Source organism: Dipodomys merriami, unplaced genomic scaffold, assembly GCF_024711535.1.
Source record: "Dipodomys merriami isolate MVZ:Mamm:240054 unplaced genomic scaffold, mDipMer1.0.p SCAF_6, whole genome shotgun sequence".
NCBI lineage: Eukaryota > Metazoa > Chordata > Mammalia > Rodentia > Heteromyidae > Dipodomys > Dipodomys merriami.
Window position 1 is genome coordinate 70,763,292 of NW_027206179.1, and position 15,761 is coordinate 70,779,052.

Genomic DNA, 15,761 nt, shown 5'->3' on the forward strand with positions numbered 1-15,761 from the left:
TAACTGTGGCTCAAGTGGCTGAACATTAGCATTGAGTGCAAAAAGCTCAGGGAGAGCACCCTGAGTTCAAGCTCCAGCACACACACACACACACACACACACACACACACACACACACACACACACACACACACACACACACACACACACACAGCCAGGCCCAGGTGGCTCATGGGTCTGTAATCCTAGCTACTCAGGAGGCTGATTGCCCTTCACAGCCAGCCTGGGCAGGAAAGTCTGTGAGACTCATGTCCAATTAACTACCTGGAGTGGTAGCGATACCTTGAGCAAAAAACACCTCAGGGACAGTGCACAGGCCCGTAAATTCAAGCCCAATGACTGATAAAAACGAGGGAAAGGGGGCGGGAAGAAAGAAGCACACTGAGGATTTGTGTTCCAGATACAACTCTTGCTCCATATTAGCACGAGTATCTGGCAATTGGGGTGGTGGGGTCTTCCATGATCAAGGGAGCCAGGGGATCCAGGAAGGTAAATATCTTTAGTCTTTAGTCTTTTGCTCTTCCTGCAGGAGACACTAGGAAAAGTGGAAACGGTCATTGTTACAGGTTCGTCTTTTCCCTAAGGGAGGCCTGGGAGTCACGGAGACCCTGTCCCGTCCGTGCAAGCCAGGCTGGGGTGTGTTCTGCAGTAGGGCTGCTCAACAGAAGACTGGCGCGTTGGCTCATGCCTGTAATCCTAGCTATTTAGGAGTTTTGACTATCACGTTTGTTTTTGTTTTTATTTTTTGGATGTGGGGCCTGAATTCTGGGCCTGGGCGCTGTCCCTCAGCTCTTCAGCTCAGGGCTAGCGCTCTACCACTTGAGTCACAGCGCCACTTCCGGCTTTTTTCTTATGTGGTGCTGAGGAATCGAACCCAGGGCCTCAGGCATGCAAGACAAGCGCTCTACCACGGAGCCACCTTCCCAGCCCCTGACTATCACGGTTGGAAGCCAGCTTGGGCAGGAAAGTCTATGACTGTAAGTGGAGCTGTGGATCAAATGGTAGAGTTCTGGCCTTGAGCAACAAACAACACACAAAAACAGAAGAAAAAGCCAAGCCGGGCTGGGAAGATGGCTCTGTGCTGGGGCGCTTGCCTAGCACGCATGAAGTCCTCGGCTGGATTCTCCAGCAGCACAGACACAGAAAAGGCCGGAAGGGGTGCTGTGGCTGGCCTTGAGCACAGGCGGTTCAGGGACAGTGCCCAGGCCCTGGGTTCAAGCCCCAGCACTGGCAAAAAAGAAAACAAAACCCTCGGGGACAGTGCCCAGGGCACCGAGTTCAAGACCAGGACCCGCACCAAAAGAGAAAAAAGTGAAACGTTCCATCTTAGAATGCAAGAAAACAAGGCGCAGAAGGCAGGCGCTCTGCGGGGAGGTGCGCTCTCGGGATAGGGGAGCCGGGACCAAGGGTTCTAAGGCGCGGGAGTGTGGACCGGCCCGAGGCCGGCCGCAGGGCTCCGCGCGGCCGGCGCTCATGGAGTGCGCATGCGCACAGCGTAGAGCCTGGCGCCAGGCGCGCGGCCGCCGCCTGCACTTCGCGCGCTGCCTCGCCCGGCGCGGCCGTCCTCACGAAAAGTACTGCGGCGCGGCTCACGCCCGTCACCCGGCGGACTCCACAGCCCCCAGCCATCCGGACAGATCTACCGAGAGGACCTGACGCCGGCGTCGACTGCGGCTGTTACGCCCCCGGGAGCGCGTGAGGACCCCGGGGTCGCGGCGGGCTATTGGCCGGCCGCGGCGCTCGCTCCCAGAATGCAGCGCATGGCGCGTCATTGAAGAGAGACCATGATGGCGGCGGCAGCGGCGCTGGGGCCCCCCGAAGTGATCGCCCAGCTGGAGAACGCGGCCAAAGTTCTGATGGTGAGGATGCCACGCAGCCCCTCCACCCCGCACCCCAGGGTCCGCGGGGGTCCCCGGGAGCCCCTGCGGCGCCCGGCCTGCGCCGCTCGCCGGTGCTGGGCGGCCGCGGAAGGGCCCTCTCTCCGGGCAGCCTTGGGAGGAGAGGGGGCGGCGGTGGCGTGGCGCAGGAGCCTCCGTCCTCCTCTCCTTCCGCCGTGTGCTCGCTGTGGTCCCCCCGGGGCTGTAGGAGAGAGGATTCCCCCCGGGCCGCGGGGTGAGCCCCACACACGGGGCCCAGCAGGCGGTGCGGGACGCGGGGAAACCAGGTCGGGGTTCGCGGGCATCCGTGGGGGCCGCGTGTGCGCCGCTGGGAGTTGGTGCCAGGGGGCCGAGGAGGAAGGAGGGCGCGGGTCCGGGTGCACTCAGCTCCCCCTAGGTGCGGGCACCGCCGGGGTAACCGCAGCCGGCGGCACGTGGAGGGACCGGCCGGAGAGCGCCAGGCCGGTCTATGGGACCAAGGTCAATGTGTGAGGTGGGGGGGGGGGGGGTCAAACTTGGTCCAGAATCCGAGTCTCGGTGGGCTGCATCTTTTGGAGAACCGAGGCTTTTGCTGTGCTTTCAAACTTCATGTTCTCAGACCACATTCGGAGAAAGTTTGATGAGGTCATTTCCTCCAGAAGAGTTTGGGGGTAGCCAGGGCAGGATTAAACGATTCCACGCCGGGAACATTCGGCAAGGGTCTTCAGTCACTTAGTAAACTGGATGTTAGGTGTGCTGCCTCTGCTTCGTTTCTGTAACTTAGGGCACTTACGTGTTTGGGGGGTTTTTAATTAAAAAAATTTTTTTTTAAGTTTAGAGGCTCATTTGATTACTTAAATTGGTTGACTTTCCAAGAACTCAAAGTAGCCCGATTGGTTGTTTTGGGGGGATTTTTTTTTTTCTTTTTGGTTTGATGTTTAGGGCTGTGGTCAAGCATCATACTTTATATTTGAACTAATTTTAGTAGACCTTTTAGTTTTGTTTCTACATAAAGCCGATATTTTAGCTTCTTTAGAAATCGGGAAGGCTTCTGGGCGCTGGTGGCTCATTACTAGCCACATAGGAGGCTGAGGTCTGAGGATTGCGGTTCAAAGTCAGCCCGAGCAGGAAAGTCCCGTGAGACTCCCTTTTTTTTTTTTTTGGTCGGTTGTGGGGCTTGAACTCAGGGCTGAGAGCTCTTCAGCTCAAGGCAAGCGATCTATCACTTGAGCCACAGCGCCACTTCCGGTTCCGGTTTTCTGAGTGAATTACTGGAGATAAGAGCCTCACGGGGGCTGGGAAGGTGGCTCAGTGGTAGAGTGCATGCCTTGCATGCCAGAGGCCCTGGGTTCGATTCCTCAGCACCACATAAGCAAAAAGAAAAAAAAGCCGGAAATGGTGCTATGGCTCAAGTGGTAGAGCGCTAGCCTTGAGCTGAAGAGTTGAGGGACAGTGCCCAGGCCCAGAGTTCAGGCCCCATAACCGGACCCCAAAAAAAAAAAAAAAAAAAAAAAAGAGCCTCACGGATTTTCCTGCTTGGGCTGGCTTCAAACTGCAATCCTCAGGTATTAGCCCCCTCAGTAGCTAGGATTACAGACCTGAGTCACGGCTTAGGGGATTCATCTCCAGTTAACTACCAGAACCGGAAGTGGAACTATGGCTCAAAGTGGTAGAGCACTAGCCCAGGGACAGTGTCCAGGCCCTGAGTTCAAGACCCCCCACAGACCAAAAAAATTAGGAGTCAGGGGGCTGGGAAGGTGGCTCAGTGGTAGAGTGCTTACCTTGTATGCATGAGGCCCTGGGTTCAATTCCTCAGCACCACATAAGCAAAAAGAAAAAAGCCGGAAGTGGCGCTATGGCTCAAATGGTAGAGTGCTAGCCTTGAGCTGAAGAGCTGAGGGACAGCACCCAGGCCCAGAGTTCAGGCCCCACGACCGGACCCAAAAAAAAAAAAAAATTAGGAGTCAGGTTAATGGATCTTTTTTTTTTTTTTTTTGCCACAAAACTGACAGAAAGGGGCTGGGAAGGTGGCTCAGTGGTAGAGTGCTTGCCTTTCATGCATGAAGCCCTGGGTTCCATTCCTCAGGCCCTGAGTTCAAGACCCCCCACAGACCACAAAAAATTAGGAGTCAGGTTAATGGATTTTTTTTTTTTTTTGCCACAAAACTGACTAGAAAGGGGCTGGGAAGGTGGCTCAGTGGTAGAGTGCTTGCCTTTCATGCATGAAGCCCTGGGTTCCATTCCTCAGCACCACATAAGCAGAAAAAGCTGGAAGTGGCGCTGTGGCTCAAGTAGTAGAATGCTAGCCTTGAGCTGAATTGCTGAGGGACAGTGCCCAGGCCCAGAGTTCAAGACCCACGACCGACCAAAACAAACAAACAAACCCTAGGAAATATGTATCCATGCTCTAACAAAGCAGCTCTGGAAAAAAAAAAAAAAAACTATCTAGTATTCTTCATACAAATTTCTTAAAATCCCTAACCTACAGTGTTTCCTGAAATCCCTGAAATTTTCTGAGGAGTTATGGGCTCTGTTATCATTACATTTTGGAAAAAGATGCAACTCAACAGGGCTTTGTATTTAAATTGATAAGATAAAACCAGTGGTTATTATTGGTCTAGTGTAATTTAGTGTGTTTGAAAGTAACTTTCCTTTTTCCTGGTAAGTCTGTTTTTTGTCAACTAAAAAGGATAGGTAAGAAAAATGATAAATACTCTTGAATGCTAGATTTAGGGCTTGATACTTTTTAAACCCTTTATTTTATGACTCCTTGTAAAAGCTTCACAAGGCTTTGAAGCCAGAACAAGAGCTTGCATGTATTTAAGTGGCCAGGGTTACATGATTACCATGCTGCTGAATTAGGGCTTCCATTCTGATTTGCCTCCATTTAAAGCTGAGTATTTTTCTACTTTACCCCATTACCTCTTATATGTGAGGTATATTCAAAAGATTGGCAGTTGCTCTATTTCCTTAATCTGAAAGCTGTATTCCATTATAATTAATTAATAGCTAACAGTTTTGAGGTGTATACTGTGTTTGAAGCAGTGCCAAGCACTTTACATGTGTTTCCTTATTTAATCCTTAGAAATTTGTATATGTGTATATGTAGTGGGTGGAGTAAGGAGTTAAAATATATGTGCTTAGTGATTTATCCAAATTTTTATGGAAAGTGTTAGTAGGGTGAGGGCTCAAACTCAGGTTTGTTTATTTCCAGTCTATGTTCTTAACCTACAGTACAGTAGAACCAGAAAGGAGGTAAATAAATGTGTTTGAGAATAGTTAAAATTGTTAATACTCTTGCAGTTTTGGTTTTTTTCCAATGCAAAAAAGTTTATTGGGGGGCTGGGAGCAAACAGCCAGCTCACAGGAAATGGAGGTGTGCTGAGAGAGCTCTTTTGTGCTAGCTCTGGGGCTTGAACTCAAGGTCTGGGTGCTGTTCCTGAGTTTTTGGCCCAAGGCAGCCCTCTATCACTTGAACCACAGCACCACTTCTGGCTTTTTTAGTGGTTGATTGGAGTTGAGTTTCATGGACTTTACTTACTACTTACTGGGCAAGCTTTGAACCATGATCTTAAGATTTCAGCCTCTTGAGTAACTAGGATTACAGATGTCAACCACCAGCACTCAGCTAATATTCCTTCAACTTTTAAGCATTAGAAAAAAAAAATATCTATATTTCGGTTGTGGGGCTTGAATTCTGGGCCTGGGTGCTGTCCCTCAGTTCTTCAGCTCAAGGCTAGAGCTCTACCACTTGAGCTATAGCACCACTTCTGGTTTTCTGGTGGTTTATTGGAGATAAGAGTTTCACAGGCTTTCCTGGCCCGGCTGGCTTTGAACTTCGATCCTCAGATCTCAGCCTCCTGAGTAGCTAGGATTACAGGCATGAGCCACTAGCGCCTGGCTATATTTTTCCAGAAAACTGGCATTGTGGTGTTGTGGCTCAAGTGGTAGAGCATTAGCCTTGTGCTGAAGTGCTGAGGGTCTGCGCCCAGGCCCAGAGTTCAAGCCCCGCAACTGACCAAAAATTAAAAAAAATTTTTTCTAAAAAGGACTTCAGCACTTATTAATCCGAGGGACCGAGTAGATGTTTTTAAAATTATAAATTGCTTTATTTTAATGTCAAATGTTTTAAGATAGTAATGAGTAATGATGTATTCCTTTCTTTCTTTTTTTTTTTGGTTGTGGGGCTTGAACTCAGGGCCTGAGTGCTGTCCTTGTGCTCTTCAGCTCAAGGCGAGCACTCTACTGCTTGAGCCACAGTGCCACTTCTGGTTTTTGAGTGGTTTATTGGCGATAAGGGTCTCACAGACTTTCCTGCTCCGGCTGGCTTTGAACTGGGATCCTCAGATCTCAGCCTCCTGAGTAGCTAGGATTACAGGCGTGAGCCACCATTGTCCGGCAAATGATGTATTTCATAAATATTTTTGTATATTTTCCTTTTTGTATAGTTTTCTTTTTGTATATTTTCCATTTCATTCGTAATAAGCATCATAGTATTTTAGTGTATAGAATAATCAGGAGAACTTTTCATGAAAAGTAGATATCTAAGTAGGTTTAAGATGGATATCAGAAAGCTATTATAAGCAAATTTTGTTGTTGTTATTGTTTTGGGTATATTGGTTTGAACTTGGGACCTTACCCTTGTTAGATACTTTACTGTTGAGCTGTACCTCCAGCCCTTAATTCTTTTTTTTTTTTTTTTTTTTTGCCAGTCATGGGGCTTGAACTCAGGGCCTGGGCACTGGCCTTGAGCTGCTATTTTTTGCTCAAGGCTAAGGCTCTACCACTTGAGCCACAGTGCCACTTCCAGCCTTTTCTGTTTATGTGGTGCTGAGGAATTGAACCCAGGGTTTCATGCATGCTAGGCAAGCACTCTACCACTGAGCCACATTTTTAGCCCTCTTCGGTAATTTTTGAGGTAGGGTACCAATTTTTGCCTTGGGTGACCTGAATGTGATCCTTCTGTTGATGCTTCCTGTTGTAACTGGGATGATGAGCCTGTACCACTATGCTGAACTTTTTCTGTTGAGATGGAGGAATCCTCTTGAACTTTTTTTGTGGAGGTTGGCCTGGAACCACAATCCTTCTCATTTCAGACTCCTGTGTACCTGGGATGAGAGTTGCATGTTACCTTGTCCAGCTATTTGTTGAAATAGGGTCTTGCCAGCTTTTTTTTTCCCCCTAGGCTGGCCTGAAACTGCAATCTTCCCAATCTGGTTATTGAAAAATAAGAGTATCATTGATTTTCTTGCCTGGGGCAGCTTTGAACCACGATCCTCAGATCTTGATCTCCTGAGTAGCAAAGATTACAGGTATGAGCCACTAGTACCTGGTCAAGTCAGTTTTCCTAGTCTGTTGAGGGGCTTGAACTCTGGGCCTGGGCACTGACCCTGAGCTTTGAGCTTTGAGCACTGACCCTACCATTGAGCCACATCACCACTTCTGGTTGGTTTTCTGGTGGTTAATTGGAGATAAGAGTCTTATGGACTTTCCTGCCCAGGCTGGCCTTGAACTGTGGATCCTCAGATCTCAGCCTCCTGAGTAGCTAGGATTATAGGCCTGAGCCACTGTTGCCCAGCTCAAGTCAATTTTTTTTTTTTGGTCGGTCGTGGGGCTTGAACTCTGGGCCTGGGCGCTGTCCCTCAGCTCTTCAGCTCAAAGCGAGCGCTCTACCTCTTGAGCTACAGCGCTACTTCCGGTTTTCTGGTGGTTTATTGGAGATAGGAGTCTCACGGTCTCTCCTGCCTGGGCTGGCTTTGAACTGCGATCCTCAGATCTCAGCCTCCTGAGTAGCTAGGATTACAGGCGTGAGCCACTAGTGCCCGGCTTCAAGTCAATTTTTTATAAAGACATAAAATTGAAAGAATTAGTGTCACCTGACCTTTTTCAAAACAGGTTGAGCCAGGTTCTTGCCACAGAATATTGAGTAATGAAGCAATTCTTGCTTAATGAGTGACTGGATGAGAATTCCATATTTTCTTTTGTTCTTGATTCTTGAGTTTAGGAAAATTTATGTAGGACAGCATTTCTGAACCTCACCTCTATGGATATTTGGGGTTGGATAATTCCTATTGGGAAGAATTGTTGGCAGTATCCTGACCTTTCTATCTGCCAGTAAACTCCAATTACAGCAACCCAAAATATAGTATTTCAGACACTGGCAAATATCTCTTGGGGACAAAATTGCCTTCATTAAGAACCACTGATGAAAAACATTATCACCTGAAACTCAGGGTCTAAGATTATACTTACATGATCAGAGTTACCATCACTAAACACAATCTAGACAATGCTGTAAGAACTTTGGGCAATGATAGAAATGTGCCAAGGGGATATATCTACTAGTCATGTACAGTAGTGAGCACTTGAAATGTGGCAAATGTGGAACTAAAAATTTACTTTTTTAAATTTAGAAGTTCTGGGCTGGGAAGGTGGCTCAGTGGTAGAGAGCTTGCCTTGTATGCATGAGGCCCTGGGTTCGATTCCTCAGCACCACATAAGCAAAAAGAAAAAAGCTGGAAGTGGTGCTGTGGCTCAAGTGGTAGAGCACTAACCTTGAGCTGAAGAGCTGAGGGACAGTGCCCAGGCCCAGAGTTCAGGCCCATGACTGGACCCAAAACAAAAAACAAAAAACAAAAATTAGAAGTTCTAAAATGGCTAGTGTCTACTGCATTTGAAGCCCAAAGAGTTCTGCTAGCTGTCTTTGTGTATTGCTCTTCTGATTTGCTATGTGATGTGAAATGTCTTTTTTACTTTTTTTTTGTGCCCATCCTGGGGCTTGAACTCAGGAAGAATCTGAGTGTTGTCCATGATCTTTTGCTCAAGGCTAGTAGTCTGCCACTTGAGCCACAGCTTTATTTCCAGCTTGCTTGCTTGCTTGCTTGCTTGCTTGCTTGCTTGCTTGCTTGCTTGCTTGCTTGCTTGCTTGCTTGCTTGCTTCCTTCCTTCCTTCCTTCCTTCCTTCCTTCCTTCCTTCCTTCCTTTCTTTCTTTCTTCCTTTCTTTCTTCCTTTCTTTCTTTCTTTCTTTCTTTCTTTCTTTCTTTCTTTCTTTCTTTCTTTCTTTCTTTCTTTCTTTCTTTCTTTCTTTCTTTTGTAGTTTATGGAAATAAGAGTTTCAGACTTCTCTGTTCAGGCTGGCTCTGAACCTCAATTGTTGTAACTCAGCCTCCTGAGTAGCTAAGATTATTGGCATATGCCTCTAGTAACTGGCTTTTCTTAGTCTCAATCTTTGTCTTTATGGGTGGAAAATGAGTAGTTAAATAAAGACTACTGGGCTGGGAAGGTGGCTCACTGGTAGAGTGCTTGCCTTGCATGCATGAGGCCCTGGGTTCGATTCCTCAGTACCACATAAGCAGAAAAAGCCGGAAGTGGCACTGTGGCTCAAGTGGTAGAGTGCTACCCTTTAGCTGAAGAGCTGAGGGACAGCACCCAGGACCAGAGTTCAGGCCCCACAAATGACCAAAAAAAAAAAAAAAAAAAAGACTACATAGATGGTTCTCCAGATTTCTTTTATGTCTTCTTAAAAGAGTGTGGTATACTTTCAAGCAATGTCCTAAGAAAATTAAGGATAATGTAAGTTCAGTTACTGCCTTAATTAGGCACTCCTCCATGTTCTTTTTTTTTTTAATTGAGATTAAGTGATTACATAAATTTCACAGTATTGTGGGATAGTGATTCTTAAAGTCACAAACACATTTTAATCTTCACAAGACAAATTATTATCATGGTCTATAATGCTTGTGAATTATATGAGTTTTGATCTTCCATGTTTTTTTTTTTTTTTCTTTGTTGGTCAGGGGGCTTGAACTCTGGGCCTGGGCCTGGGCCTGGACCTGGGCACTGGCTTGGGTACTGTTCCTCAGCTCTTCAGCTCAAGGCTAGCACTTTACCACTTGAGCTATAGTGCTACTTCTGGTTTTCTGGTGGCTTATTGGAGATAGTCTCCCGGACTTTCCTGCCTTGGCTGGCTTTGAACTGCAATCCTCAGATCTCAGCCTCCTGAGTAGCTAGGATTACTGCTGTGAGCCACCAGCTCCTGCCTTTAGTGTTTCTTTTTAGAGACCAATGATTTCTGTATTTCCCAGGCTGATCTTGAGTCCCTAGGCTCAAGAAATACTTCTGCCTCAGCCTTCCAAGTTACAGATGCATGCCATGATCCCTGGCAAAATGTTTTTTTTTTTTTTTTTAATTTGTTTGGTGTGTGTGTGTGTGTGTGTGTGTGTGTGTGTGTGTGTGTGTGTGTGTGTGTGTGTGTGTGTGTGTGTGTGTGTGTGTGTGTGTGTGTGTGTGTGTGTGTGTGTGTGTGTGTGTGTGTGTGTGTGTGTGTGTGTGTGTGTGTGTGTGTGTTGAGGATTGAACCCAGGACTCCATACATGCTAACATGAACTCTTGACAGTGAATTACAGTCCTAGCTCCTATATAAGTTTTTATGCCAGGTTGATACATTTCCCCATTATAATTTGTCTGAAATTTAGGATCTTAAAGTTAATTAAATGGGTTTCTCATTTTTGATAGCATGGTCTCTTTACCTTAAAATGTAAATACTGCAAATGGAGTAGATTGGTTTCCTAATGTTAACTCAGTTTTACATTTTTGGGATAACTAGCTGGTCAAATTATAGATTCTTTTCTTTCTTTTTTTTTTTTTTTTTGCCGGCCATGAGGCCTGAACTCTGGGCCTGGGCGCTGTCCCTCAGCTCTTCAGCTCAAGGCTAGTGCTCTACCACTGGAGCCACAGTGCCACTTCCGGCTTTTTTCTTATGTGGTACTGAGGAATCGAACCCAGGGCCTCATGCTTGCAAGGCATGCATTCCACCGCTGAGCTACCTTCCTAGCCCCTAGATTATTTTCTTTATTATTATTTTTGGTCGTGGGCTTGAACTCTGGGCTTGGGCACTGTCTCTGTGTTCTTAAGTTCAAGGCTAGAGCTCTACCACTTGAGCCACAGACCACTTCTGGTTTTCTGAGTGGTTTATTGGAGATAAGAGTCTTACAGACTTTGCTGCCCAGGCTGGCTTTGAACTGTGATCCTCAGATCTCAGCCTTCTGAGTAGCTGGGATTACAGGTGTGAGCCAGTGGTGCCCGGCAATTGATTCATGGAATCTTTTTTATTTTTTTTTTGGTCAGTCATGGGGCTTGAACTCTGGCCCTGGCTGCTGTCCCTCAGCTCTTCATCTCAAGGCGAGTGCTTTACCACTTGAGCCACAGTGCCACTCCCTCTAAAGTTCCTTTACATGCTAATTTCCAGCTTCTTCCATAAAGGTAACCATAGTTTTAAAGTTGTATATCAACCAGATGTAGTGGTACACAGCTGTATTTCCTGAGGCAGAAGAATCCAGAGTTCAAGGCTGGCCTGGACAATGTAGCAAGAACCTTTCTCAAAAAAAAAAAGTTTTTGCTTATTTCTTATTTTTATAATTTTTCCACACAAGTAAATGACATACAGTATTTTTACATGAAAGTTTTGTTGTACCTCTTTTACTTCAGGATAATTGTCAATTTGTCCATGTTGTTAAATAAGTCAGTCATTTAATTGCATTATAAAGCACTGCATGCCTGTTGAATGCTCCATTATACCCTATTTGTGGTAATTCCAATTGTTAGTATTTCCCCCCTTTAGTGTGCTATAGGTACACTTTTGTATATGTAGTGTGTGTGTGTGTGTGTGTGTGTGTGTGTGTGTGTGTGTGTGTGTGTGTGTGTGTGTGTGTTTGGGAGTTCTGTGAGGAATGAATGACTGGAAATAAACCTTAGACTACATGGGCCTTGTTCAGGACCAGCTTCCTAGATGACCTTCAGTTCTAACTTGTCTATTCCCTTGATTTCACCATTTTATTTTATTTTATTTTTAATTTTTTTATTTTTTGGTTGGCCGTGAGGCTTGAACTCTGGGCCTGGGCGCTGTCCCTCAGCTCTTCAGCTCATGGAGAGTGCTCTACCACTTGAGCTATAGTGCCACTTCCGGTTTTTCTGGTGGTTTATTGGAGATAGGAGTCTCACGGTCTTTCCTGCCCGGGCTGGCTTTGAACCGTGATCCTCAGATCTCAGCCTCCTGAGTAGCTAGGATTACAGGCGTGAGCCACCAGCGCCTGGCTTTCACCATTTTATAACAGTTGAGTAGGAGGCTGTCCAAACCTCCCAGATATAGATATCTGTCAGAATTGACAGCTCATTGTTCTAATTTGCATGTATAATTGTAGTGAGGTTGAATGTGCTCCTGCATTTTTTAAAGCCATTTTCTACTCTGAATTGTCCAGTTTAATAGCCATTGGCCACTTGTTTGTTTCATTTTGTATTGGTTTGTATTGGATTTGTTGGACAGTATATTACAAAGAACCCAAATAGCAGTATCTTTTTGTGTGTGTGTGTGGGGGGGGGGGGGGGTCAGTCTTGGGGCTTAAACTTGGCTGCTGTCTCTGAGCTCTTTTTTGCTCAAGGCTAGTGCTGTACCACTTTGAGTTTCAGTGCCACTTCTGGTTTTCTGGTAGTTATTTGGAGATTAGAGTCTCATGGACTTTTGTGCCCCATCTCGCTCAAACAGCGATCATCAGATCTTGGCCTCCTGAGCAGGTAGAATTACAGGGATGAGCCACAAGTGCCTGGCTAGCAATATGTTTTAAAAAAACAGTTTCATTTTCTCTCACATAAAGCATGGATTTAGACTGTTCAGGAATGGTTTTAGTGGCTGGAGATGTTACCAGAAGCTCAGGATTGTTCTTAGGCTTCTTTAATCTTCTGTCTACTTGTCTCTAAAGTGTTCAGTAGAACAGCTGTTGAATCCATTCCTTGCAGGTAGGAAAGATTTATTTCCAGATGAATCATCTCCCGTCAGGAAGTTCTACCCTAAAGTTTGCTAATGGCTTATTGGCCAGAACTTAGTCCCATGGCTGCTTCTAGCAGGAAAGGGGACAAGGAACTGCTGTCATTTAGTGTGGTATATCTCTCTTTTTTTTTTTTTTTTGGTTGGCCGTTGGACTTGAACTCTGGGCTTGGGTGCTGTCCCTGTGCTCTTCAGCTCAATGAGAGCGCTCTACCGCCTGAGCCACAGCACCACTTCCAGTTTTCTAGTGGTTTATTGGAGATAAGAATCTCAGGGAGTTTCCTGCTTGGGCTGACTTTGAATTGTGATCCTCAGATCTCAGCCTCCTGAGTAGCTAGGATCACAGACATGAGCCACTGGCGCCCGGCTAGTTCGGTGTATCTCTGTAAATAAAATTGGTTCTGTTACTAAGGAAGAATTAGAGGGACTACTAAGGACATAGTTGTCAGTTTTTGCTATACATTGTTATTTTTCTTACTCTTGGGAAAGGTTTTTTTTTTTTTTTTTTTAAACTATAGGAATCCTTCTCTTTAGTTATGGTATCTTTATTTATTTATTTATTTATTATTTTTTTTTAATTTTTATTCGGTCGTGGGGCCTGAACTCTGGGCCTGGGCGCTGTCCCTCAGCTCTTCAGCTCAAGGCTAGCGCTCTACCACTATGAGCCACAGCGCCACTTCCAGCTTTTTTCTTTTTGCTTATGTGGTGCTGAGGAATCGAACCCAGGGCCTCGAGCATGCAAAGCAAGCGCTCTACCACGGAGCCACCTTCCCAGCCCTAGTTATGGTATCTTTAATGTTTAGAGGCTATACACTTTTTTTTTTTGAGTCCCTGGGCCTTGTGCTTGTGTTTTTTTTTTTTTTTTTGTCGGTCGTGGGGCTTGAACTCTGGGCCTGGGCGCTGTCCCTCAGCTCTTCAGCTCAAGGCGAGCGCTCTACCACTTGAGCTACAGCGCCACTTCCGGTTTTCTGGTGGTTTATTGGAGATAGGAGTCTCACGATCTCTCCTGCCCGGGCTGGCTTTGAACCGCGATCCTCAGATCTCAGCCTCCTGTGTAGCTAGGATTACAGGCGTGAGCCACCAGCGCCCGGCTCCTTGTGCTTGTTTGACATGTGTACTACCTCTTGAGTTCACACTGCCAGTCCTCTTTTGCTGGTACCAGGATTTGAACTCTGCCTCGAGCTTGTTCAGCTTGCTTGCTTGATTGGTACTCTTACTACCTGAGTCATGCTTCTAGACCTGCATTTTACTGTTTGTTTTGGAGATGGGAGTCTCCCAGACTTTTCTGCCTAGGCTAGCTTCAAACTGCAATCGGTCTCTGTCCTCCTGAATATGTACAGTTACATGAGCCACCAGCATCTGTTATTCACCCCCCCCCTTTTTTTTTTAATCAGTCGTGGGGCCTGAACTCTGGGCCTGGGCACTATCCCTCAGCTCTTGAGCTCAAGGCTAGCGCTCTACCACTTGAGTCACAGCGCCACTTCCGGCCTTTTCTGCTTATGTGGTGCTGAGGAACCAAACCCAGAGCCTCATGCATGCAAGGCGGGGGGGGGGGGGGGTGGGGGGTGGCGGGGGAGGTCCCTGGGACCCAGCCTGCATCTCACTTTTCAGGGCACAAGCCAAAATGTTGTAGAAAAGAGAAAGGGAGAGATAGGGAAAGTTGGACAATGATTGGCAGAGAGAGAGCAAAGAGAGCCTGAAAATAAACAGACTTCTGACCATTTACCATTGCAGTGGCAAAAACTGTCTACATTTGAGAATGGCATAAAAATTAAGCACTCTGGCTTTCCAGGGAGTGCAGGAGGCGTTTCAAAGGGGTTTCACCACTCGGGCGTGACTCGCAGCACCCCATTAAATGTGTAGGGGAATCAGTCTGGTGAGTGAAGGAGAGCTGACCAGCCAGAAGCTGCATCCTGACTTCCCCCAGAGCCCTCTGGAGAGAAATGGCCAAGCCCCCAAAACCAAGCGTCCTCAGCTCCGGAGGTGACTGGCCTTTGGGCTAAAGGCTGTAGGAGCTCTCTGGCATGATGCCACGTCTGAACAGAGACTGAACAACAGAGAGAGCCATAGAGTAGACATAGAGTAGAGAAGTGGTGTGGACGTGGATGTGAAGGCCAGGAATGGTATTGGTTTAAAGTCTTGCGTGGTGTCTCAAGGCAGTTTGGTTCACAGAAAAGGGGTGGTTAGGAAATTCTAACATTTCCAACTCAAAAACCCCATCCAAGTCACGGCACCATATGAAACGTATATTAAATAGTAGGTAGGTTTCATTAGGTAAAGCACTCTACCACTAAGCCACCTTCCCAGCACCCCCCCTTTTTTTTTTTGCCAGTCCGGGGGCTTGAACTCAGGGCCTGGGCCACTGTCTCTCAGCATTTTTTTCTCAAATGTAGCACTCTACCACTTGAGCCACAGTACCATTTCCAACCTTTTCTGTGTACGTGGTACTGAGGAATTGAACCCAGGGCTTCATGCATGCAAGGTAAGCACTCTACCACTAAGGCATACTTCCAGTCCTAAACCCTTTTTTATTTAGTTAATTTTCAAATAGGGTCTCAGTTTCCTTAGGCCAGTCAGAATCCTGATCTTCGTATTTATGCCTTCTGTAATGTTGAGATGATGGGCTCAGACCACCACTCAACCAGCTTTATTGGTTGAGATGAGGTCTCATTTTCTCTTTCTCTCTCTCTTTCTTTCTTTCTTTCTTTCTTTCTTTCTTTCTTTCTTTCTTTCTTTCTTTCTTTCTTTCTTTCTTTCTTTCTTTCTTTCTTTCTTTCTTTCTTTCTTTCTTTCTTTCTTTCTTTCTTTCTTTCTTTCTTTCTTTCTTTCTTTCTTTCTTTCGTTGGTTGTGGGGATTGAACTCTGGGCCTGGGCACTGTCCCTCAGCTTTTCAGCTCAAGGCAAGCTCTCTACCACTTGAGCCACAGCACCACTTTAGGTTTTCTGAGTGGTTAATTGGAGATTAAGAGTCTCACAGAGTTTCCTGCCTGGGCTGGCTTTGAACCTCAATCCTCAGATCTCAGCCTCCTGAGTAGCTAGGATTATAGGCCTGAGCCACTGATGCCTGATACACACAGCTCTCTTT

At 46.4% G+C, this 15,761-nt stretch overlaps 1 protein-coding gene across 2 annotated transcripts in view; it reads left to right on the plus strand.

Annotated features, from left to right (window-relative positions):
* The first annotated feature begins 1,575 nt into the window (after positions 1-1,575).
* The window catches only part of Xpo4 (exportin 4), a 117,698-nt gene continuing 103,512 nt past the window's right edge, over positions 1,576-15,761 (plus strand). For both annotated transcript variants that reach the window (XM_070003133.1, XM_070003132.1), the window contains exon 1: positions 1,576-1,859. Coding sequence is in view for 1 of the 2 variants with exons in the window: in XM_070003132.1 (XP_069859233.1) it covers positions 1,785-1,859 (75 nt within the window). In the remaining variant the exon portion in view is untranslated. The remainder of the gene's footprint in view (positions 1,860-15,761) is intronic.